Source organism: Salvelinus namaycush, chromosome 6 (genome assembly GCF_016432855.1).
Source record: "Salvelinus namaycush isolate Seneca chromosome 6, SaNama_1.0, whole genome shotgun sequence".
In the NCBI taxonomy this organism is placed as follows: Eukaryota; Metazoa; Chordata; class Actinopteri; order Salmoniformes; family Salmonidae; genus Salvelinus; species Salvelinus namaycush.
The window spans coordinates 15064587-15090088 of record NC_052312.1 but is presented as its reverse complement, the minus strand read 5'-3'; the positions used below and the strand labels follow the sequence as shown (position 1 = coordinate 15090088).

At 45.0% G+C, this 25502-nt stretch overlaps 1 protein-coding gene across 1 annotated transcript; it reads left to right on the top strand.

The window, feature by feature from the left end:
* Positions 1 to 710: 710 nt before the first annotated feature.
* On the top strand, positions 711 to 24607 carry LOC120049522. The gene is made up of 18 exons (XM_038995774.1): positions 711 to 807; positions 1170 to 1328; positions 5446 to 5535; positions 5764 to 5891; positions 5986 to 6129; positions 6408 to 6584; positions 6811 to 6907; positions 7097 to 7320; positions 7498 to 7651; positions 7739 to 7947; positions 8091 to 8208; positions 8376 to 8581; positions 8676 to 8793; positions 8896 to 9062; positions 9742 to 9824; positions 21341 to 21415; positions 23844 to 24238; positions 24363 to 24607. The coding sequence occupies exons 1-18, from the start codon at positions 711 to 713 to the stop codon at positions 24605 to 24607; spliced, it is 2886 nt and encodes a 961-aa protein (XP_038851702.1).
* The last annotated feature ends 895 nt before the right edge of the window (positions 24608 to 25502 follow it).

Genomic DNA, 25502 nt, shown 5'->3' with positions numbered 1-25502 from the left:
AACTTCGCACAGCCATTGTAGAGGAGTGGGACTAGGCACACTTACCTAGTGTGCCTAGACAGTGAATATACTACGGGTATATGTATGCCCGCGGGCCTCTTGCCTAAGCACTCCCTAGGTGCCTTCCCCTTACCCCCCTGGGAACAAAAGAACCAGAATTTTACAAACAATTTCACAATCAAAAAGTCCTTTTGTCATAGACATACCTTAGTATACCGGCTACAAAAATACTGGCAACAAATTATACCTCTTCGCAACAACAAAAACACAGGACATACTAATCATAACTAGGCAAGTCAGTTAAGAACATATTCTTATTTACAATGATGGCCTAGGAACAGTGCGTTAACTGCCTTGTTCAGGGGCAGAATTACATATTTTTACTTTGTCAGCTCGGGGATTCGATCTTGCAACCTTTCGATTACAAGTCCAAATCTCTAACCACTAGGCTACCTGCCACCCCAAGAGCATTACTGTCCATCTGAGTGTGGAACTTTGCCAAATGTCCATGTCAAACTTACGTGTTTCAAATCAGCAATGTTTTAATTTCACTTACACCGTCTGTCTCTCCTTTAATATGTCTCCAAGGTGTCCATAAAGCGACCAGTCCCAGCTGTGTTAGAATCTGAGCAGTCGAAGGAGGAGGAGGGAGATAGGAACATGATGTTCACAGACCAGGCCAACTGCAGGAGGAGTATAGACCCAGGCACATGACGGAGGCCAGTGCCCTGGGTTACCACATCTCTGATTCAGGCTCCAGGATCATCCTCCGCTGCCCCTACTCCTCATCCCTCCTACACCATCAAGGTCAGAGGTTACATCTATGTAGGCAGGGGGTTTATGGTGCTCAGTTTATGTGTGCTTTAATGTATACGGTTAGAGATGGAGTAACTCTGTTTTTTTGCCTCTTAGCAGGATCTATGCACAAACAGGACAAATGGGTGGAGTTGGAGGTGGTCAATGCCACATTCCGGTACCCACATCAAGGGAAGGTCCTTGCCATTGATGCCACAACAGCCTGCTCTATTAGTCAGTCCATGTTTTCTGTCTAAGTGATAGTTTTGACTGGGGTCCTATCTGCCATGCCTTCTTTTGAAAATCTCCTTTATCCCTACCTCTCTTTCCTCCTCTCCCCCTCCATCTATCCCGCCCTCTCTCAACTCCACCAGATGAGGCGACAGTGGATGGTTCCCACCTGCTCTGGCCTGTCCCCCATGTCCTCTACCCCCTGGTCCATGTGCGGTTCAGGGACATGGGCATGAGGATAGGGGTGGAGACGTTTGCCCTGAGTGAGTGTGTGATCAATGAGAGGGGGCATGATGATAGAGGTCAGCGTTCCATTTGGAGCCGAGGGAACACGTTAAGGTGCACGCGTGCGGGCGCACACACACACACACACACACTTTGTGAGTTTCATATTTTGTCAAATGTTGTTAATATGAAACCAAGGAAAATGGTGATGTGGCGCCACCTATTGGCTGGAGCTATGAAACTCACCTACAATACCCTCACTACACGTTTGAGGGGGCATCCAACTGTTGGATTGCATGCGATATGTAGGCTTTGGAAACTTGTTTTAACCAGCCTTAATGTGGGTCTTTTAATCTGTAATTCATTCAAGTGATTCCTAATCACAATCTCATTAAAGCCCCACAGATCTTGGTACACTCTTTGTTGGATTAATTAAGAATGAATTTGTGAATCAGAGAGTATATAAGCATTTGTTGAGGATTTTGAGAGCTTAAACATACCATTAGGGAAAGTTATTTGATAAATATATTTAAAACGTATATAATTTTTCTTTACATCTAAGTCAATGCAGGGGATGCTTTCATTATGAAAACCTCCCCTTTCTCGCTCGCTGCATCCCCTTGTAGGAACTGAGTATGCAGGTTGGAGGTGAGTGTGGTGAACATACACACAGAGTGGAGGACAGCCTTATCCAGCTCTGCACCTTCCCTGTCAGGGAGCTACTGCGTAACACACACACACATGTGGTATACTATTGAAAATAATGACCGAAGTGACCTCATTCAAACACTGTTAAAACCGATCCTTCAACTCTTGACTTCCAGTGTGCTTACCAGGATGATGATAATGACTGACAGGTACAATCCTGCCCGCCCACCCAACCAAACTGCACCACCATATTTGACCTCAGCTGTGTCCCCGAAGAGAAGGACAGCATCAGGGCCCTATTCAACTTCTCCCTGGATTACTGTGGTACCACAGCAACCTGAGTGTGCGCTATAAGGTTATTATAGTTGTGTGTTTTTATATTAGTTTTTATTTCTAGTTGTTTTAAGATTATTTTTTTTAAATTCAATTTAGTTCAGTTAGTTTTCAGATCTGCTTTACTCGTTTTTATTTAGTTTAAGTATTTTAAAAACATTTCGGTTTAAGATTTTTATTTGAAATTCATTTTAGTTCAGTTAGTTTTCAAATCCACTTTGCTAGTTTTTATTTAGTTTAAGTTTTATAAAACATTTATAATTCGTTTTTATATTATTCAGTTTCAGTTTTAGTGATAGTACAGAAAGAAGCGTAGGAGGCTAGGAGACAGTTTTTGTGTTTTTTGGGATGTCACTTCTTTCCACTGTGGGGCGCTAATGCATAAGGTGATGGGACAGGTCAAAGGTTAGGTTTAAAGGTAGACAGTGAGATGGGTCAATTATAGATGGGTCAATTTCAGCAACAACCAGGAGCGTTGAAGTGCGAGGCTAAACATGATACTCAAATTTTCCCTATGCCCATCATGAGGTTGCTACAACTTAGCCTATGAATTAAAGTTTACAACGTAAGTGCACACAGGTTGAGAAACAAATTTGAGGCGACAGACAGTGTGTGACTGTGAGAGCAAAATCTTGCATAAATGCGCATGTCAATGGGCGCGTTCGAGAGGATCACTTTTGTCAAGTCTGTGACCATCGTTGGTCACTGCCTTTCAATGTGTGTTGCATTCTGGAAATAAAAATGGTGTGATCAAAGGTCATGAAGTTTTGACTGCAGTTGACTACAAGTTTCTGTAGTTGCTCTTCACCAACTTCATTCTGCAGCCATCGCCTGCATTGTTGGAGGCTTTATTGTCAACCAATCATTAGGGTGTTTTTGATGGACCCATGTGAACGTGACCAAAGACATGACTGAAACAGGAACCAATTTGTTGTGATTTATGTGTACAGTAGATATATACAAATAAATGTGATATTTGAGGCTCTCTCACTAATTGATTGTAAAATGTGTACACAATTTTATATTATGATTTCAGTTTGTGAGTGTGTGATATGGGGGTTGGATACATGTTTATTTCAAACTTTATAAAGAAAACATTTTATGAACAGTGGCAACACTGCCATGTTGATCTGAGCCTTGCTGTTGGAAAACCACATTAGTGTGTCTAACTGTTGTCAGTCGCAAATGCACCTCCCCCGAATTCACTCTTTGACTTTCGTCTAGAGTCGGTTGCTTTACCACTCAAACGCACCCAATATCTGTGGCGCTGCTCATGGCAACGTCATCTCACTGAGTCTACCTTTCCATTATAAAGTAAATCTTCATTTGGAGCTTGAAAACCCTGTTATACTTTACCCCCCCAATAAATTTTTTCACGATTAGTTTTAGTTTACTTTAATAACCTTGGTGTGCTAACACATGTTGATTCATTAGGGATGTGCATACTTCCCGTTCAAGACGATTAAATAAAATATGTATCTAGTAAATACATGTGATACGATAGAGGAATGATACGTTTTAGAGAACGGTTTGACTAGGCTACTGATATTGCCTGGGATTGTTCGGATTGCAAAATGACTTGTAAATCAATGACTGTCAACACAGTTACATGCTTAGTTCGTCACTGAAGGAGAGGCGCACCAGTTGTCATAAAATATGAGGTATTTTCGGAAGGTAGAAATAAAGAAATATGATTAAAAAAATAAACGTGTGAATCAGCGATTTGTAACGTTGGGGTCATATCGTTGGGGATGCAGTCATATCTTAAACATTTGAATCGGGAACCGATGCGTATGGGTGAATTGTTAAATCCTTATGATTCATCATGTTACATGTTATGTGTTAACTCAGTCATACATGTTCTACCTCACCTAGGTTGAGGGACATTCCCTAGTGTATGAGAACCAGGTGCGGTACCGCCAAGAGACTCCCCTTACAGGTAAACACACACACACGCTCTCTTTTCCCACAATTCAAATGTATATTTCTACAAACTATTTTGTTTATTTCAGGCCGACAATCCAGTGTCGATACCCTGCCATCGAAGTACATCCCCAATTAATGTTTAACTGGTACTGATGTTTATATTTTGTAAAACAACGGGGATTTATTAATTTTAATTTCATGCTGGTTTTATTATATAATTGTGGAACATTAATTGCATCATTCAAGTCAGGAGTGTGTCCCGAAGTTGAAAGATTTATTGATCCACTCAGCACTCTCTGGAAGTCACCCTTGTGAGTTTGCATGACAATGGAGGGCCCTCAGAGCGAGTTGGTAGGGGTGAGGAGGTGGTTTGGCATTCACTGAAATGCACTCATAGAGGCCTCCAACAGAGGTCAGGGCAGTATGTGGCAGTGGTGGGTGTGCTACAGTGAAGATGTTCTGTTGAATGCCCATTAAAAAATATAAACATGTTTGCAAATCTGTGAAGTTTATTCAAATCCCTACTTAATGTTTTTCATATAATGAGCCCATTGCCAAGTAAAAATATAAAACTGGACTTGATCACAAAGCTGATTCCCCAAAGTCAAGGATTTATCTGTACCAAGAACATGAAATGATATGTATAAATATAAATTACAGACTATGGAGATGGAAAACATGTCCTAAGAAGGGGGGAATGAGAGGAGACGAGGAGAGGAATCCACATTAGACTATTGAGATGCACCCTTAGGCTCTGGTAAACTGCCCAACCATGTGACCCAATTATCAAATGAATTACCTGCACATTAACTCCAGAAAGCTTGTAATTGGTCAAGCAAACCACCACTCCTATATACAAGTGCCAGAGAGAGAATGTGCCACTCATCAACTGCTGTTTGGTCCAGGATACTGCAAGCACATGGTTTATGTTAGCTTTGGTTAGTTAGCAAGTGTAGTTTGCTAGTTGTTCCTGGCTAGGATTAGACACTGCTCAGTGGCAATGGCTTTTGGGTGTTGGTTGGGGTAAGTTTGGTGGTGGGCATAAATGTTTTGAGTAAGTGTTTTGACACTAGCACACTTTGTTGACCTATGCTTATGTTTTTCTTACAGAGTATTTGTACTCCTCTCTGTATGGCCTAGTGTAAGATGTTCTGACCTGCCAAGAGGTAAGAAACTGAAATTGGGTCAGATTTGCCTTTTGTACAACCTATGTAACACTAGTATTAATTGTTGGTCAGAATCATATAGCTTCCACCCTTCAGATACTCACCTTGTGTGTCTATGTAGGGGCCATTGAGACTGCGTGTCGGGATCGATACCTGTTGGTAACAACCCAACTCTCATTCGCTGGGAATGAACCTCGCTTTGAAGCGGTTGGTAAGTATGCTTTTAACCTTAATTCTGATGCAAAATGGGCTTGAAATCAGGTTTGGTCAGCTCAAGAACTTGGTGTCTTGGCCAGTGTTTGGTAGCTGGTGCTGATAGCACCCTGCAGTATATTTCAGTCTCTCACTGTGCTGTTGGACCACTTATGAAGTTGAAATTGTATTTCTTCCTGACTTGAGCATATTCAAATCATTTAACCCAGTCCTTTTCCCCATCTAGATGCTGATGGTGTTCACCCCATCACTAAGCAGTATGGGTCAGTGTGTGGCTACATGTTCAGTATCCTCCCTCTGCCTGGCCATGCTGAACTCAGAGCCTCCTACTTCTCCTGCCACACTGACAACCAGGTTCATATCACCACACATGAAAATCTTTTCCAAGCTAGGAGGGTTTTTAAACACTTTATTTGCATTTCTTAAAGTTGAAGGTCTTGTGTTTTAGGATGATGAGGTGTTCACTTTTAGCTTTAACTTGATCACAATTGATGCGAATGGAGTGGAAACCACCTACACTGTGAATGCAAACTGCTCCCTCCCTTTACCCTGGTCCACCAGAGAAGTCAGCTGTGAGGAGAACTATATGGAGGTACTGATGCATGGATCTAGACTGTGCATCCAGGGTTATATTTGTGCTGATGCTGGCCTAGACTATCCTTAACCTTTTTATAGGAGTATGGTCATATCTTCCCCTGTAGGTGTCAGTGAGGGGTGATGTGTCTGGTCTACCTGGTACAAAAGCAGATGACTGGACTGCTGCCCTTGCTATAGTAAGCTAAAGGCTATTTGGCAAATTCTCAATTAGATGAGCTCCACCAGTTTGTCCCCAATACCACCATGCATGACCTGTCTCTTGTTCCCCATCAGGCCCACAGCTCTGCCACGTCTACCTGGCAGGTGATGTTCCAGCACGATGGGCAGCAGCTGACTCCCATGTCCCTCTCAGAGGCTCGGGAGCTGGGCTACGTGTTCTACCTCACCCAGGGGAGGCTGGTGTTCCGTTCACCCTACACGCCAGGCTCTGTCATGGGGTCTGTCACCATGGTGAGGATTTAAATGGATGCAGTAATCTTGGGTATGTCTCAATGGTGGCATGAGGCTTTCCCCATCTCAAATTACATTAAATGTTTTGATGGGTAGGGTCATGCTTTCCTGTAGGATCTCTTAAAATATAACTTGTTTAGGCTGGAATACTGGACTTATTTACATAACTGAAAAGCTATCTTCATACTGTATTGTTGGCAGGTACCAAATCATTATCTAATTCCAGGTGAATGGTATGTTGGTTGAGATGGTCTATCCAATACTGGTCTCCAGGCAGAGATGGTTGGTCATCATGGTGAACTTGGCGGTTGCTTGCAGCACTGGTAAGATTCCGTGACATATCAGCCCTGACCATTCAAGGTTCAAAGGACTGGATGGGCTAAAGCAATAGTGATTGCTCAATCTAGTGACTATTTTCACCTATAAAGTAATTTCAGATCACTGCACTGATTGATCACTAAACCAGGAAGTGTTCATCAGTCTTAAAGCGTCTATGTATAACCTCTTTCCAGATGAAGGAATGTATGATGGGGTGGGGCTGGTCTGGCAGACCCCCACTCTGCTGTCCCCGCTGGTGTCTGGCCTCTCTGGGTTGGAGAGCAGCAAGATCTCAATGGGGGTGGATGGTCAGCTCCTGGATAAGCCCATCACAGCAGAGCGAGGCTACAGCATGGACATCAGTGACACCACTGTCCAGATCAGCATCCCCTTCAACGCTGCCGGAGGATACAGGAAAGTCAGTAGCATACTAGGCCCGCATCTGCCCTTTCACATGCAGACGTTTACCTTGTATTCTGAAGCAGAGAAGCTGCAAATGGCTTCAGTCGCTCATGTCCTCTGTACACCTTGAATATTCTACTTTGTACCCTATAACCTAATGGCAGATGCTTCATAACGGTTTCAACTCTTCCAGAGCTTTGTGATGGACAACATGTACCATGAGTTCTACGTGGTCCGTCTCTACTATGAACAAACCTTTCTTGATGACTCCGGTGCCGAGACCAGACTCCGCCTCCACAGGCCCATGATCACACCCCTTCTGATCCAGCACACCTCCATCATTAACCGTAAGGAGTTCTACTAGCCAATCCGAAGTGGCTCTTCAGTGCCATGGTCATGATTGCTAATGACCCTGTTGTCCTTCCCCACCACAGAAACAGTCCTTGAGGATCGTGTGTTTACTGTTTACCTGGGGAACCTCTCCTACGATGTTGACCTGGTGGCTGTGAAGCTCAATGGTCACAACTTCACCATACTAGAGGCGAATAAAAGTGGCCTCGTCATAACCATGGTCCCCCAGCCCAATAGTAACCTACATGCCTACATTCTCAGGGTGCCATTTGACGCCGTTATTCACAAGCTGGTAATGATATTAGCTACTTGTCTCTCGGCTTTTCCTCAACATTGGAGTACAGGGGGTTCCTCGCCTCAACTTTCTCCAATGGTTTTAAGAGGTGAATTGGAAGGCTTGTGCTGTTTCTTAATGAGTTGTGTTCCTGTCCATAGTACCCTACAGAGGGGCTTCTTGAGTACTCGTTGGACATCAACTACACGTTGGTAATCCTGCCTCAGGAGGAGCCCTACTACTACCTGGCCTCAGTCGTGGCTCAGTTCAATGATGTCTGTAAGTTGACTAAAACATTCAACTATAAGAGACTTGGGCTGCACGATGGTATTCTTAGTCTTCTGGTTCAGATGACGCAGCCCAACAACCAACCACTACACTTCCCCATGTTTACCCCTAACGTCATCTTGTCACTATTGACTAACTATTTGGCTTTCCTTCAACAGTTCCTCCGGTCTTCAAAGGCATCTGCAAAGAGAAAAGCATCCATTTCCAGATGGACCATAAGCCATTTGACTACCTGTGGGAGGTGGGTGTTGGCCCATACCTTCTGACCACAAATCTGGCAGCCAAGCGTGGATACATCATGCAGAATGACAGCAAGAGTCTGACCCTGGAAGTGCCCCTCTTCACTGTTGGCTACACTTATAAGGTGAGATGCTCATTGGTCAAGCGCTTAAACTGACTTGTCGTTGGGAAAAGTAGGAGTTATAATTTTAAAATGTACCTGCTCTTTTTTTCCCCAGGACATCAATTTGAAGCAGTTCCGTGGCACTTTTGAAATTCTCTCAAGGGTTCCAAAGACCTTGGCGGTCAAGAGCTCCTTGGCCAAAGCGTGTCTCTTCCAGACTACTGAGGTCATAGGTAACTACTAGTTGGTCATATATTGACCTGCAGCTTCGATTGCTTTTGCCTGGTGACGCTTTTATAGGATTGATCAGCACTAACAGGCCTTCCTCTCTCCAGTGTGTTCCACTGAAGGTGTGATGACAGTGGTGTCTGTGATTTTGGCCATCCCTGGATCTGAACCCAGCAGAACCTCCCTCCTGGACTCCACCTGCAGGCCCCAAGAGATGGATGACACCAGGGTTCTCTTTAGCTTTAGACTCGACACCTGTGGAACCAGGGTCAAGGTATAGCACTGTCCAACCCATAGAATTAGTCATAACTGCATTCAGTTGTCTGGCTCTACGAGTGATCGGTATTTAAAATTAAAGTTCCAACGGTCTTCAATCTTAACCAATAACAATCTTGATAAATTTGTCAGCTGCGGGTTTTAGTTTTTTGGTTTGAAGCCTCCACTCTTACCAAAGGACTCAGCTGAAGCCCTCATTTAGCTTAAATTGTTTAAGCACAACCTTTGCCCCATATCCTAATCTGGCCAAATAATTTGAACACCAGAATAACCCATCTAGTTATACTACATGTGCAGAATCGGTCCAAGAGATGAGTGCCTTTAACTCGGTGTTCCCAAACTTTATTCTAGGGCCCCTGGGACTTTTTTTATTTTTTTATTTTTTATTTTTTTTTACTTATGTGCTACACAGCTTATTCAAAGCTTGCTGAGTTGGTATTTGAATCTGTAATGCCAGGGCAAAGTATGTGCCCCAGGACTGAGTTTGGGGAAACCCTGGTTTAACTCAAGAACTTTCAGCATACAGGCCAACTATTTATATTAATATTTAGACTTAAACTGTCTTGATTTCTCATGAGGCCTGACAAGAGAACAACCCTAAGCGTTTAGACATGGCTTTCAACAGGTTAATGGTTGACTTATTAAATTCCGGTTTGTTTTGACCTCTTGTGTTGCAGTTTGATTACCAGCACCTTACCTATGAAAATGAGATAACCGTTGAGCACACAAGCCAATCTGTGGAAGCACCAGTCTCAACCAGGTATACTGCCTTTGTGTACATGACTTCACTAATAATATACTGTCTCATTTGTTCAAACACAAGTACAATAAATATTATCAGTCAATAACTCTCACTACAGGCTCTTGTGGCTTTAATGTACACTGTTCAATTGTGTTCTCGTTAGGTTAACAGTGCGGTGTGTCTATCCACTGAGTGGCCTATACAAGCTGTTTGCGTATCGGCGGTTTGAAGCAGACTCACCAGGACATGGCACCATCTTGACTAGAGTTCCTGTAAAGTAAGTGTTCAATACTTTGTGTCATGCATCTAAAAAGTGGAGATATTTACTCCTGACTGTCCACAAATTATTTCAGCCCACCATTATACCTCAAACAGGAGGTACTCCTGGGAGAAATGCCTGCATTATAAGGCTAAGCTGGCATTTGGCCCACAAGTCACGCAACAATTTTATGACATACAATGACTACTAGTATGGTGTTACATTTCAAACTGAGCTAACTTTTTTTTTTTCCCTCTCTCCGTAGGAACTAATGAAGTGACTGAATGTTAAGAGTATTGAGTGTAAATGTCTTAAATAAAATCTTGCAAATCTCTGTAGCTTGTCCTGATGTGGCTTCATTCAGTTTGGATTATACCCCAAGTGAATACTAATTAATTAACACTAAAGCTCTAACATTGGCACTGAAGTCAACCCTGGGTGGGCTAACTCGAATGCTATTTCCATTGCCTCCAGAAATAAGATTGCCATGATGCTACCTTAGGTAGCCAATATGTGACGAGCTGGCGTCACTAATGTAGCTAGCAAGATGTTGACTTGCATAATTTACCATGTTAGAACTTTACCCCATACTCCTGCTAGTCTGACTCAGTGAACATTAGCAAGCTAAATAGATGATCTAACTAAATGGTTAGTGTTGCTAGCTTAATTCCTTGCTTGCCATGGCATTCACCAACTAGAAACCAGACAGATTTGATATGCTCTGGCTAGTTTTCAATATGACCTGGTAAACGAATTCCTGCGCTCTCCTAACTGACTTGCTAGCATTAAAGGGCTGACTGCTCTGTTTTGTATAGTTAAAACATTTTATTAAGGATGGATTTATGGTGGTAATTCCCCATGTATGACTACTGCTTTTCCATGCACTAGCTAACCTTTGTCAGTGTCTAGCAGTGATCAGCTTGATGGTTGTGTAAAGTCAAAGCCCTAAATCTAATCAAGCTGGCACCAATTAAACTGGGCTGCGCTGGCCCAGGTTTCCCTTGACCCAGCTTGAAGTTGAGAATTTTATTGGAGCCAGCTATTTGGCCCTTTTAAATGCCAGTGGAAACTGGGGTTAAGTTGACTGGTAAAATGCCTTGTAGTGTAATGAATTGGGAGACTATGACTAAAGTGTCTCAAAGATCCTACATTACAGAAATGGTTATGAAATTAATTGATCACTGCCCCTGTAAAAACCCATTTCCTTTTAAAAGGGGTAATTAAACAGGTGGGCACCCCACCATTCAACTTCTAACAGGACTCTTATGGTACCACAGCAACCAACCTGGACTAGGGTAGATGCAACTGACTTGGGGGGGGGGGGGGGGGACTGCAAGTTATAACCAGGCTTTTCCTTTTATCTCTAGTCCCAACAGTTCTGTTTCTTTAGGGTGGTTGTGGGCTACAGCCACACAGTAGCCTGAACACCAAGGTTATTATATTGGTGTCAAGTAAACTGAAATTGCACTAGTGGACTATAGTGGCTGGCAATGTGGATTAGCCTAGCAGTGGAAAGGGACAATACTTCAAGGTGGTGTAGGATCACTGGAATGCTTGTGGGTGGACATCGGATCTGGCTAAGGGCAGCGGGGCTCAAGTCTGCTAGGTGGATGAAGTGGGCATGGGTGCGGAGTCCAGTGGGCGGACAGACGGTGGCGTTGTCTGATTCTTGGCGTTTCTCCCCTCCCTCCCACAGAGCAATCTGGGACGTCAACAGATTAAAAAAATAAATTAAATGTTTTTGTCGTTGAACAAATTCTTATTTTCAATGACTGTCTAGGAACAGTGGGTTAACCGCCTTGTTCAGGGGCAGAACGACTTATTTTTTTACCTTGTCAGCTCGGATTCAATCTGGCAACCTTTCGGTTTCTAGTCCAATGCTCTAAAGACTAGGCTACCTGCCGCAGAACAAAGACTTTTGTTGATAAAACGTTTACTGGAGACAGGAGAACAAGTGGAGACATAGGACGAGGTGGATAATTGTATAATAAGGCAGGTTTATTCAAGTGTAAAAATATTAGGCAAAGCGTGCAGCACGGCTCCTTCTGTCTGATTCGTATGGAATCGTCAGGAAAAGAGAGCGCTCTAAACAGTACATTCAGATTATATAGTCAACTAGCAAAGTAGGTTGATCTTGTCGTCTGGCCTTCCGATTGGTCGATCTGGGTCGTGGGTTGTCCTGTCCGGACCTGATGTCGACATTCCATTGGCTCTTCCCACAGTCCTTTGTCTTGTGCTCCAACCTTGAGTTGTGTGTGTCTGTGATTGTCATGGGGGAGGGGAGTTGTGTGTGTGTCTATGGTTGTCGTCTAATGAGACCAGCATATGTCCAAGAGAAAGAGGGGGTGTGTTCATGTTGTGTCAAGTATAGCTAATGTTGAGCAGTTGTTAAAACAAGTTACCAATATCTAATACAATTTCTTACAAATCCCCCTCTTCACGTCTTATAGACGTGAATAAACTAGTTAAAATTTGTCAGAAGACAAATTTTGATTCCCCCTCTTCACGTCTCACAAGAGACGTGACATAAAAGTATCTTAGTCCTCAAATAGATAGACAGGTCCAGCTTCCCCATCATCAAGCAATGGGAACATTTGGGCCCTTTCCTGATTAGGGTCTATGGCGGCAGTGATAACACGGCTAGCAAGCGTCCGCGCACATGGAATGCAACAGCATCCACAAAGTACAAGAATGCCTGCAAAAACGGAAATAGATACTAGGATAGAGGAAACCAGCGTCTTATATTTACCAAAAGCATCCATCCATGAGTCCCACATAGAAGTGTCCACTCCAGAATGCTGTTTCATCTTACCATTAAGGGCACGAAGTCCCTCTAATGCTACAGTCAGACTCCCATCCGTAGCTGTGTTATTGGGAATGAAAGTACAACACTGCTCACCAAACATTGCACAGACCCCCCCGCGTTCAGCCAATAACATATCAACCGCGATTCTATTTTGAAATGCCATCAGGGATGTGGCTGCCAATTGTCCATGGACCGCCTCGAAGCCTTGTTGAGTCCAATTGCCCAGTTTCTGGACATTAAAATGAATATAGTTAATTCTGTCCACATTTTTATTAACTGTACACCACCAACAGACAGAAGATTCAAACCCAGCTGTCACTTGGTCCACCAGTTTATATTCATCTGGCACCCCCTAGGGACACCAATAGCATCAATGTAAGTTGAGTCGTAAATGAGCAAGGACCAAAAAGGAGACCACTCCAATAACTACACCTGGAGTGGCCAACCACACATTAGTAACCCAAAAAACGAGAATATGTTAAACCCTCAGGTCCATCCCTCTATACAACCTGTACCAGGTGGGCTCGTCGCCACCCGGGAACTTCAAACCTTCACAATAGGGAGGACAAACATCACTTTTTATTCATTCGACAACATCATCTACAGCAAACCAAGGGTCCTCCTCTGTCAGCTCACTCTCCTGCGGAAGCTTGTTTTCATATCAGCCTCTCCAACTGGAGCATCAAGCAACGGCATCATACCAGAGGCCCCTTACACATCTGTAACAAACTTCTTCAAACAAGGTATGATACAGGCAACACAGAAATGAAAAACAACAACTAGTGTCAGAAATCCAGTAATCATCATTGCAGTGTACTTACCAAAACAACCACCCAGCCAGGGGAACAGTCCACTCTCCTCCACACCTGCAAGACCCTTCATCTCCACTGATAACCTTGCCAACCCACTCAGAGCTTTTGAAATGCTCCCATCCGGACTAGTATTGTTAGGAACAAACGTGCAACACTGTTCTACAATCTTTTTACATACACCTCCCTGGTTGGCCAGACTTATGTCCAGTGTTAGTCTATTGTGTCTACTGGTTTTAGAGGTAGCATCCAATTGTTCAGCCATCCCTGTAAGTGCTGTGTGGGTGTGTTTAACAAATCATCATTAATTATAGTAGATATAAATGATCCAGACCTTTTGTTTTAGCATCAACAATAGCTGGGCCAATGATGGGCATCAGATGCCACAGGCCATCATTCCTGTTTAATGTCTGGAATTCGTGGGGGACCCCTATTGGGACCCCCAACAGGTTGGTGTGCATGTTATCTGTACCCTCGGACCAAGGAGCGTCACGTTTCTGCCGTCTCCTGGGTTGGTCCCAAGCCTCTGTGTCATGTGCAGCTCCCAGAAGTTAATTAGCTATAACCTCAATAATAGGCAATGGTGGTATCAGACTGGCCAAAACACATGTGCAATGACAATTTCCTTTCAAAAATGGGGTCAACCGCCTGGCAGGTCCACACATCCACCATACATCAGCAACACCTCTAGTTAATAGTGGCATTAGTGATGCGGGTAATAGTAGGGAGCCTCCCATAGTCTATACCCCTACCTGTACCAGTGATATAGCTGTTATATCCCCCATATGCCTTAACTCCCCACGGTACCTTCTGGGGAGGGACTTCTGGGAACACAAGACTCAGAGTTTTACACAGAGTTGAATTTGGCTTGAACTTTCCAATATGCACATCCAACCTACCCCATTACTTAGGACAAATGGGTGAGCAGCCAGAATAGGTCTGGCATGCCCACATACGACACAGTCCTTTCTATTAAGTGTTTTGTAGGCCAACCACATATTCTCCCTTTCCTCATAACCAGTTTCAGTCCCCAAATGTTCACTATCTGAGCTGTCTTTTATATTTATTATCTGTACCGGATTGGAGAGCTTAGGTGGTGGTGTGGGACTTGGTCTTGAAGTGGTGGAGGAGGCCGGCTGAACCCTGGTCTGTTGGAACTGGTGGTGGTTCTGGCGGTACTGTGATAGTATCATCCCCATCGTATCCCAAACAGACAGCTCAGGACCCCAAGCAGTCCTGTAAAGCCCCATCCTCTCCCAGAGCACACATCACCAGCCAGAGATCAAGCAACACTTTCACTTATATGAACGTACACAGTGAGGAAAGGTCGGGGGCAGGGAATTCTTCATTAAGGAGTTGATCCCCGAGCTCTATTAGCAACGGTTCTTCTCCTTAACTCTGTGATCATTCGGCAGTGTCAGTGTGTCTCACCCTCCAAGTGCGATATGCCCCCAGGTCGAGTGATTCACCTTCTCCCTTAATTCACCTGCAATGCATAAAATCTTGGACATACAGGTTTGGTTAACAAACAGTTTCTCATTTGTTCTTTCTGATTATATATTTAACTTCTATGCCTATTTTGTAGCTAGAAATTTTTAATTTTAAATAAGTTTATTATCCAATAGGCCCCATCCTATCCTAGACCACAATGTACCCTCCCCCGTTTGATACCTGGCTCTGGCCAGGTATCAACCTTACCTACTCTAAATAATGACTTAGTACATCATATTATAGGAACGTCCCTTTTATTCGCCGCATATCCAATTCTCCCTTGGGCGTACATTCATATCTATTCTTTTCCAATTCTCTGTCAAGTGACTTATCTACTTTGAAATGTATCTGTGCTGCTTATATATGTTAAACCCTTTCTCTCCTATCTTATTTCACAGCCTACCTTGCTCATTTCCTGGTCCACCCTCTTCACTCTGCTCTCAAACCTTCAAGGTCTCAACAGTGCGGGGTAGACCCCTCTGTCTGCCCTTTTTTAATAATAGTCAATAACAACTATGTGTTCCTTTGCAATATTAACTAAGTGTCTCACTGTTTTGACTTTATCTGAAATCATGGATTTAAAAATAACAACATGTCTTATAGTGTCAATCTCTAAAGTCCTTACATAACCTTAATAAACCTATCTCTATCTTCTAATGGCCAATACAAATGCTTACCTTATGGTCAAGAGTTATAAACTCTATTATAATCAATTTACCTCAAAACTAGTATCCCAAATGACACAAATTCATTATTCTCACTACATTTCCCCGTGAGTGATCAAGTCACCGGAAAATGCAACGAAAACAGAAAATAGATCAAAAGGTTACACCTACATTCGTGTTCCATACCATATCCAGACATACCAAAAGAACCCTTTATCTTCTCAAAGTCCCTTGCCTAAATAAAACTCAGAAAGTAAAACTCCTATTCCAATATGAGTGTATTCCTTTAAGATATTTTGTCTCTGGGAACACGGAAACCCTTATCCTAAACATTTACTACAAAAACAAAATTATGTCACCAGCATTCAACCAGGCTCCCCGTCGGCTGGGAGACCGTTGAGTGCTGCAATACTGCCATCTTCTGTCCATTCTCTGCATAGCTCTCCACCCACTCTTATTCAACCTTCTCAATTTGAGCCATATTAGTTTCTTATTTTAACTGTTGTTTTACAAATTTTTGATTTTTCTTGATCTGTTATTACCTAGTTAGACTAGAGCGTCCGTGACATACATCCATGGGGATCCGGTTATAGTTATTCTATTAACCATGTGAAAGTGCCCAGGGACACCCCAAATATCAGTAGGAATATCACAAATAAGGGGCCAGATATCCCTAGCCTTGCCCAGGGAGGGAGAAATGTCCCTCTAACTGGGCGAGGTTTCTTTTTGCAGGGGAGGCGGAGTTTGATGCCGCATCCCCTGAGTCAGGAATGTCTTAATTTAAAACCGAATTTAGCTGTTTAAATCAGCTCTGACTTCTGTCAGTGTTCTAGAAGGAATTGGAGCTGGAGTGCAATGTGTGAGGTGGTGCCAAGGTGCGCCTGATTTACCTTTGACCTGAACTGAGTGTGAAGTAACCTCCTTCACTTCGTACAGTTCAGTCCACCTGGGTTCCAGCCACTTTCTCTTGTGGACTTTTACCCCACCCAGTCACCAATTTTTACCTTCAGTGATGGCGGATCTCCTGTCAGCTTCCCCATTTGGACCTTGTGAATCTGTGTGGAGAGAGCTGCAGAAAGTTCCGTCAATTATCAGACATTACAATTTGTTATACATCAAGGGCGGGCATATGACCTCCCTCCCTTGGTGGACCAAGCATAATTCTTCCAACCATTATCTCATGAGGAGAGAGATGGGTGCCTGCACCTGGAGAGGCTCTCATGGCCAGCAACGCCAGGGGCAGGGCTTCAACCCAAATCAACTTCAAACCTGCACATACATTTGATTGGCGCGTTCCACGAGACTTTTGAGATTGTGGCCTGTACACTAACCCAAACTTGTGTACAATACCCAATCTTTCCTCCACCTGTCTCAGGTGTTGGTTACTGAAATGGGACCCGTTTGTCGGATCTGATTTGCCTTGGAACTCCATACCTTGGTATGAGTTCGGTTTGGAGCCACTTAATGACCGATTTTGCATCCTCCCTTGCTGTTGGTATTGCCTCAACCCATTTAGAGAACCTGTCTACCATAACTAACAGGTACCTTTTTCCATTTGTCACATTGTCTTGCCCCATATCTGTGTAATCTATGCTGATGTCCTGAAAACAAGCATTTGGGACTGGGTATGAACCCATGGGCGTTTGATATGGTTTCTTTGGATTGTGGCTACCACAAATGCTACACTCGTCACAAAACAAATCTGTCATGTCTTTCATGTGGGGGTGCCACCAGATGTGGGACACCTTTTGTAAAGTCTTCAGTTTGCCTTCGTGTGTGGGCCCATGTGCTTCTCGTATTAGTTCTGGACAGAGGTTTGCAGGGGCCACTAGTCTGCCATCATGGCATCTCCACAGTTCATCAGGTCCTTTGGTGGCCCCTTTCTGTCCCCATACTGAGTGTTCATAGGGTCCTGCTGAAAACTGGAGTTCTTTTATGTGTTGCCCTGTGAGCTCAGTCCGAGCTGGTTGGATCTGAAGTATCATTTGTCTCGGGGTGTATCCACCAGCTTTCTTGGCTGCTTTGTCAGCTGCATCATTTCCCTCGCTGACTCTGTTTTTCAGTTGTTGATGTCCTTTACACTTCAGGATGGCCACCTTCTTAGGTAGTGAGACTGATTTAATCAGTTTTTCCATCTGTGTCTTGTGTTTGATTGGCAGGTTTCCTGTGGTGGTGAAGTTGCGTCTAACCCATTGTGGTCCATCAGTATGGACTGCTCCATGAGCATACGCTGAGTCGGTGTAGATGTTTACAGTCTTTCCTTCAGCTCTTTCCAGAGCTTGTGTCAAACCTATGATTTCAGCTAACTGGGCTGATGCAGGTTGTGTGATGATGGCAGATTCCAAAGTCACATGTGATCTATCCGGGAGCTGCTGCACCACTGCGTATGCTGCTATGTTTCCTTCCTCTCCTCTATAGCAGCATCCATCTGTGTATAACCATAGGTCCGGGTTGGTGAGTGGTTCGTTCCCCAGGTCAGGTCTCAGTTTCAGTTCCTGTGCAGCTCTTTCTGCACAGGAGTGGGGTAGACCTTCTTCAGCATTGAGTGCGTCTGCCATGTTTTTGTCAGTGTTGACAAATGTGATGTGTGATTGTGTGCATTTATTCTGGATTTTCGTTTTCCTTTCAGCGCTGAACGTGAATTCTTTGCTCATCAGATATGCTGCAACCCCATGGTGGGTGTGGATTTCCAATGGATGGCACATTACCAGGTGGGCTGTTTTTTCAATAGCTTTTGCCACTGCAGCCACATACCTGGAACACGTGGTTTGTCCTACTTCAATGTGGTCCAATTTGGAGGAGTGATACATCAACACTCTTCTCTCCCCCTCTTGTTTCTGAAAAAGGATGGATGATGTGAATCCTTCCTTTTCAGAAACATCCAGATGGAACTTGTTTTTTTAGTCAGGTGCTGTTAAGGCTGCTGCCACTTAGAGATCTGTTTTCAAGAGTGCAAAAGCCTTTGATGGTACGAGCCCTCTCCATGTTCAGCATCTTCAATCATAGATCTGGCCAGTGCCACTGACTCCCTGAGGTCTCGCTTCACCTCCTCTTCATCTTGTCCTGTTCTGTTCTCACCTTCATTGTCCTTGCTGTGGTTCCCTCTTAATGAGGCCCCAGAGGAACATTGTCCTGGTGGCGACCATGACCCTTCAGAGACTATTTGACTATCCCCCCGTGTTCTGTTTCTGAACCAGTCTGGGTTTGGAGTGGAAGAAAACTGAATCAGCTCTCTGTCTTCTTTCTTCAAAGGGCCTGGTTGAGACCCACCACCCCGTCCTTGTGGGTAGGTTGGTAGAGACTCACCGTGTCCCTGTAGTGAGGCGGAGTTCGAACCCCCCCCACGTCCCTGTGTGTATGCTCTATCCCTTTCCTCCCTGTCTTGATGATCAGGCCTCTCTTCACACACGAGTTGCCCTTCTTGGATCCCCAAAGTCATGCTTCCTTTTAGGTGTCCTTCATGCACCACAAACACCGGTGCCTGTACCACAGCAGGGGTCAAAAAAGGGTTTTGAGGGAGGTGAGTGAATGGATTTTGAAAATAGGGAGGTGGTGTTTTTTTCTCTCTCCCTGTGGCAGTTCTGGGTATAGATGGGTGGGGGCCGATGGGGCTGCTGTGGTGGTAGGTGGGGCATCATTATTGTTGGGCCTGCCCTCTTTTGTGTCAGTTGGTGCTCCAGTGACCACCCCCATCGTGTCAGGTTTCCTGTAAGGGAGAGCTCTCCTAATCTCTTCAATTGCCCAAATTCCTATTTTCAGCTCAGCCTCTGCTCTTTCCCTATGCTTTGTTCCTTCCTTTTTAAATAAGTGACTCTTATTCTTTTCAACTTCACTTTGTATCCCTTCCTTCACTGCTTCCTCTAATTCTCTCTCCATAGTGAGGAGTTGCCCTTTTGATGGGGTCGCCCCACTAAGATAACCTGCCTGCGTCCATTTTAGCCTCACTTCTTCCCAAACCCTCTTTATGTCCTTAAAATGTAATCTCCCCCCTGCTCTGTCTTTCATTCTCTGATCTAAGTATTCATTGAATTTGTGTTTGGGGACGATAGTCGTAGTCATTTTGTCGTTAAGCTATGTCTGGGTCTATTAATATCTTTGTATACTTTAGCCCGTCACTGATCGAAACCAGCGATGTATTCTTGGCTCTAACACCCACCAATCTCGTGTCCGACCCGCGTGCACAAAGAATTTTATTACCGTGTATTCGATGAATTATTTTCGTTTTCCAACAATAATTCAGCTATATCTTTTTGAAACAATATACGAATATATTCACGCGCTCCTGATATAATTGGAATGACAGTTTTAGGTACTTATATTATAAAAATTATTATTGCTTTTCGCTTATTCAATTAATTAAATACTTTGGCAAAATATTTCAGAACTGTCCTTTGGGAACAATATACTAATGAATTCAAGCGCTCCTAAAATAATTGTCAAATTAATTCTAACCCTTAAGGATTTACCAACAGCACGAGAGGGAAAAACCAGGTCAACTCATCAGCAGAAAATAGCTGCTCCACAGCAGCTCAGACATTCTGACTCGGCGGTCACTCTAAACACAGCCTGAACTTAGCATATAGCTAATTAGTAGCAATCGGTCTCGTGGAACGTTCAATCACTCACATTAATTTGGAGAGTTTCAGGTTTAATACCATTACTCCTAGTTCAAGCTTAGATTTATCACCGATGCTCCTAGTTGAAGAATATTTCGACTAGTCCCAGATTACTAATGCAACTTGAATCCCGATACGCCAAGCTTAGATTTATCACCGATGCTCCTAGTGGGGTGCCATTTCCACTAGCCCCAGATTACTAATACGACTTGAACAGACTACATTACATTTCAACACTTTGAGTTTCAGGTTTAATACCATTACTCCTAGTTCAAGCTTAGATTTATCACCGATGCTCCTAGTGGGGTGCCATGTCCACTAGCCCCAGATTACTAATTCGACTTGAACAGCATCAAGCTTAGATTTATCCCCGATACTCCTAGTTGAAGAACAATTCAACTAGTTCCAGATTACTAATACGACTTGATTTTATACTTCGCAAATATCTTTACACAATGCCTTAGATTCTAAACAATTCCACATAAATTTAGCAACAATTCACACTCACCACAGTACTTCTGATCATTGAATTTAGATATTGGCTATAATACAATATACAGATTTTGATTAAACAGGCATCTGCTTACCTTTAGTTTCGAGCTCTTTTGATCAGTTTCCTGGGTGAGTTGAATCGCGATTCTCCTTCAAAACAGGTCACCTCTCCTTCTGGAATCTTTCTCCCACGCGTCTCCTGTCTGATCAACTTTCTATTGGACCGAATTCAAAGATGTCTTAACCATCCTCTGCTTACCAAGTTTCTGTTGATAAAACGTTTACTGGAGACAGGAGAACAAGTGGAGACATAGGACGAGGTGGATAATTGTATAATAAGGCAGGTTTATTCAAGTGTAAAAATATTAGGCAAAGCGTGCAGCACGGCTCCTTCTGTCTGATTCGTATGGAATCGTCAGGAAAAGAGAGCGCTCTAAACAGTACATTCAGATTATATAGTCAACTAGCAAAGTAGGTTGATCTTGTCGTCTGGCCTTCCGATTGGTCGATCTGGGTCGTGGGTTGTCCTGTCCGGACCTGATGTCGACATTCCATTGGCTCTTCCCACAGTCCTTTGTCTTGTGCTCCAACCTTGAGTTGTGTGTGTCTGTGATTGTCATGGGGGAGGGGAGTTGTGTGTGTGTCTATGGTTGTCGTCTAATGAGACCAGCATATGTCCAAGAGAAAGAGGGGGTGTGTGCATGTTGTGTCAAGTATAGCTAATGTTGAGCAGTTGTTAAAACAAGTTACCAATATCTAATACAATTTCTTACACTTTCCTACGGTGCGTCACACATACCCAGCTGGATCATCCCGAGTCATTACGCATAAGGTCCTTCAGCAAATCTAAACGTGATTCTGTTTTACTGTTTTTCAAACAGGAAGTACCAGTGATGCGCTCAATACGGAAGTGGTAGGACGACAAACGCGAGGCTACAAGACTTTCGCTAGCACAGATTGGGATATGTTTCGGGATTCTTCAAATATAAAAAAAATTATTAAACCAAACAATACGAGCAACAAAATCATGACCTTAGGACGATATACATGACTCACAGGAGGTTGGTGGCACCTTTTATTTGGAGAGGACTGGCTCGTGTTAATGGCTGGAGTAGAATGGTATCAAATACATGGTTTCCAGCTGTTTCATTTGCTCTATTCCAGACATTAAGAGTCTTCTTGCACTCAGCAAGTGCAAGATTGTCATCCTGTGATGACAATACGCAGACATTGAGTTTACCACCAACAGTCACAGGCTTCAATAAGTGCATAGACTGTCATCCCTACAGTGACTACGAATGTATCCAAAATAAACCATGGATTACAGACAATATCAGTGCTGGGCTAAAGGCTAATCTACCACTTACAAGGAATGGGACATGGCCGCATACAAGAGAGCCCGCTAAAGGGGCCTCCTGTGTGGCGCAGCCGTCTAAGGCACTGCATCACTGTGCTGGAGGTGCTACTACAGACCCGGGTTCGATCGTGATCGGGGCTCCCATAGGGTCGCACACAATTGGCCCAGCATTGTCCAGGGGAGGGTTTGGCCGGGCGGGCTTAATTTGACTCATCGTTTTAGTGACTCCTTGTGGCAGGCCGGGCGCCTGCAGGCTGACCTCGGTCGTCAGGTGAACGGTGTTGGACCTAACGTGTGCCAGGAAAACATCCACCACAGCATTACACCACTGTTGTCAACAGACAGGATGGGGCCATTGACTCATGCTACTTAAACCAAATCGGGACTCTGCCATCATGATGGAACCGGGATTTGTCGGACCAAGCAATGTTTTTCCGCTCCTCAATTGTTCAGTGTTGGTGGTTGCGTGCCCACAGTTCTTCTTGATTTTAGCTGATATGAGTGGAACCCGGTGTGGTTGTCTGCTGCATTAGCCCATCTGTGACAAGCACCGATGAGTTGTGCATTCCGAGATGCCGTTTTGCACAACACTTTTGTGCTGCACCGTTATTTGCCTGTTTGTGGCCCGTATATATTAGCTTGCACTAATCTTTTTTTTGTAATTATTTTTCTTTATGTTGTAGTATTCAATAAAAAAAATGATATCTACTTGCAGTGAAGCTGCTCAACATCTACATCACATTAGCCATCTTCCAGAGTGACCCACAGAAGCAACCAGGGTCACCGCCCTAATCAAGGGCACGTTGACAGATCTCCCACAAGGCCAAAAAACAGATTGCTGGTTCGGGTCCCCATCAGCCACCGGCCCAAGCTCCCAACTGCCAGACCACCAGCCCCCCAAGATTCCCCTCCCATAGTTCCCCGAGAAATACCCCCCCCCCCCCCCCCCCTCTGTAAATGTTTTAGTTCCATTCCCCACCCTTTTGCGTACAGGACTGCAGCTGACTAGATTTTGGGGGGGGTCGCACCATTCTCGGTAAACCCTAGACGCTGTCGTGTTTGATTCATTACAGAAAGCCTTGGAGATTGTGTGGACTGGAGCTTCCGTGGGGGCATGTCAATACAGTACACCCACTGTGTGGGCTGTGGTGCAGTGCAGCCCAGAGCCGGAAAAACCTGCGTGAAAATAACTAAACTCAATCGTTCTATTGCACTACAGACAGCATGCAGCACACGCTCTGGCCACTTGGTCTGCTGGGGGTGTGGCCAGCCAGGCCATCTACGCAGGGATTACCCAATGTCCCACAGAGCTCAGGAGCAGACTACTGCATGTGAATGGAGCCTGTTGTTGTGGTGGGCCGGAACGGTGTTGGGGACTTTTGTCACTTCGCTGTCACTGTGGAGGGGGTGCCCTGCCCTGATGGACACTGAGTCCACAGTAACCCTGGTGAGGCCAGACATTGTACCAGGTTGGACTCGGTTCAAGCCCACAACTGTGCAGCTCCGCACAGCCCTCCCCCATCTGTGTGTTACTTTCACCAGCTACCTCCATGAAACGTCCCTCTGTGAGCCTGGGCCAGACCGGCCACCCCAGATGGGAGAGAAGAGGACACTGTCCACAGTGAGAGAGATATGGGAGAGGAGCTGTGATGGTCTTGACCCCGAGCAGCAGGAACAGCTGTTGCTGTTGGAATTCAGAGACAGCTTTGCTCTGAGTGAAGAGGAGGTGGGTCAGATTCTGGTGCAGCACGAGGGGATGCTCGGCCCATCAAGATGCATCCCAGCCATATCCCACTGGCACACCAGGAGGCAGCAGACAAGGCCGTTGGAGATGCAGTGGGCAGACTTCATTGAGCCCTCAGGCAGCCCCTGGGCGGCACCAATAGTCATGATTCCTAAGAAGGGGGATAAGCTGAGGTTTTGTGCGGCTGAATGCGGTAACCATGAAGGAGTCATACTCTATATCATGTATCGATGAGTCACTGAACCTGGTTAGGACGTCCTCCTAGCTCTCCTCACTGGACCTCCGCAGTGGTCACTGGCAGGTTCTCCTCTCCCCAGAGCCAAGACTGCTTTCGCCCACCAACAGAGGGCACTGGCAGTTCAAGGTCCTGTGCTTCGGCTTGCTCAACGCTCCAGCTACTTTTGGGCAGTTGATTGATAGGGTGCTGGCTGGCATTCCCCGACAGGAGTGTCTGGTCTACCTCGACGACATCCTGGCCCATGGCAGCTCCTTCCAGTCTGTCCTGGGGGCGCTATGGAGTGTTGGAAAGGGTGGCTGCCGCAGGCCTGAAGTGCCACCCTGAGAAATTCCACTTCATGAGGAGAGGTGTCCTTGGGGCACCAAGTAGGGGAAGAGGGAATCAGCACTATGGAGGACAAAGTGTGGGCTGTCCAAGACTGGCCCATTACCACTAACCAGCAGCAGCTGAAGAGCTTCCCGGTCCCGTACTACAGGAGGTTTGTACGGGGCTTCTCCAGTGTCGCCGCTCCCTTGAACCGCCTGCTGCCGAAGGACAGCAGAGTGGCAGGAGGTCTCCAACACCCTCTAGCGTGCACTGATCGAGGCCCATGTGCTCACCTCCCCCACCTTGCCCTTTTTCCTGGACACAGATGCGAGCAATGTGGGCATGGGTGGGGTGCTGGCCCAGGTGGGGCCAGAAGGGGAGAGAGTAGTGGCGTACTTCAGCAAGACATTCAACAAACACACACTGCTACTGTGTCACATGGCGAGAGCTCCTCACTGTAGTGGAGTCCATCAAACACTTCAAGTACTACCTGTGTGGCCTGCCCTTCACTGTAAGGAGTTATCACTCCGCTCTCCAGTCTCATGTTTTTTAAAGAGCCAGAGGGGCAGGTCGCATGCTGGTTGGAGGATCTTCAGCTATACGACTTCACAGTTGTACATCTGGCCACTCTAACGCCGGCCCTGTACTGCACACGGGAGCTGAGAGGCCCATGAGAGAAGCTGTGTGCGGAGGAGGGGGTCGGTGCCTCAGTATGCCAGGTGAGCGTGCCTGTCTGCTGTGAGCTGCAGGCTGTCAAATTGGTTAAATGGAGGCAGCAGCAGGACACAGACCTGCAGCCAGTGCTACAGTGGGTGGAGGTGCGGCTGGCTGATGGCATGCTACAGTGAGCATGGAAGGAGCCAGCTACAGGAGAGGATAGGTGGCAGGTGGTGGTCCCCAAAGCACTGTGGGA

Excerpts from the sequence above, each read along its gene's own strand:
- LOC120049522 (XM_038995774.1), top strand. The coding sequence starts at position 711 with ATGACGGAGGCCAGTGCCCTGGGTTACCACATCTCTGATTCAGGCTCC. Across the intron at positions 6,585-6,810 it reads TCATGGGGTCTGTCACCATG|GTGAATGGTATGTTGGTTGA; the intron begins GTGAGGATTTAA and ends ATCTAATTCCAG. Across the intron at positions 7,652-7,738 it reads GCACACCTCCATCATTAACC|AAACAGTCCTTGAGGATCGT; the intron begins GTAAGGAGTTCT and ends TCCCCACCACAG.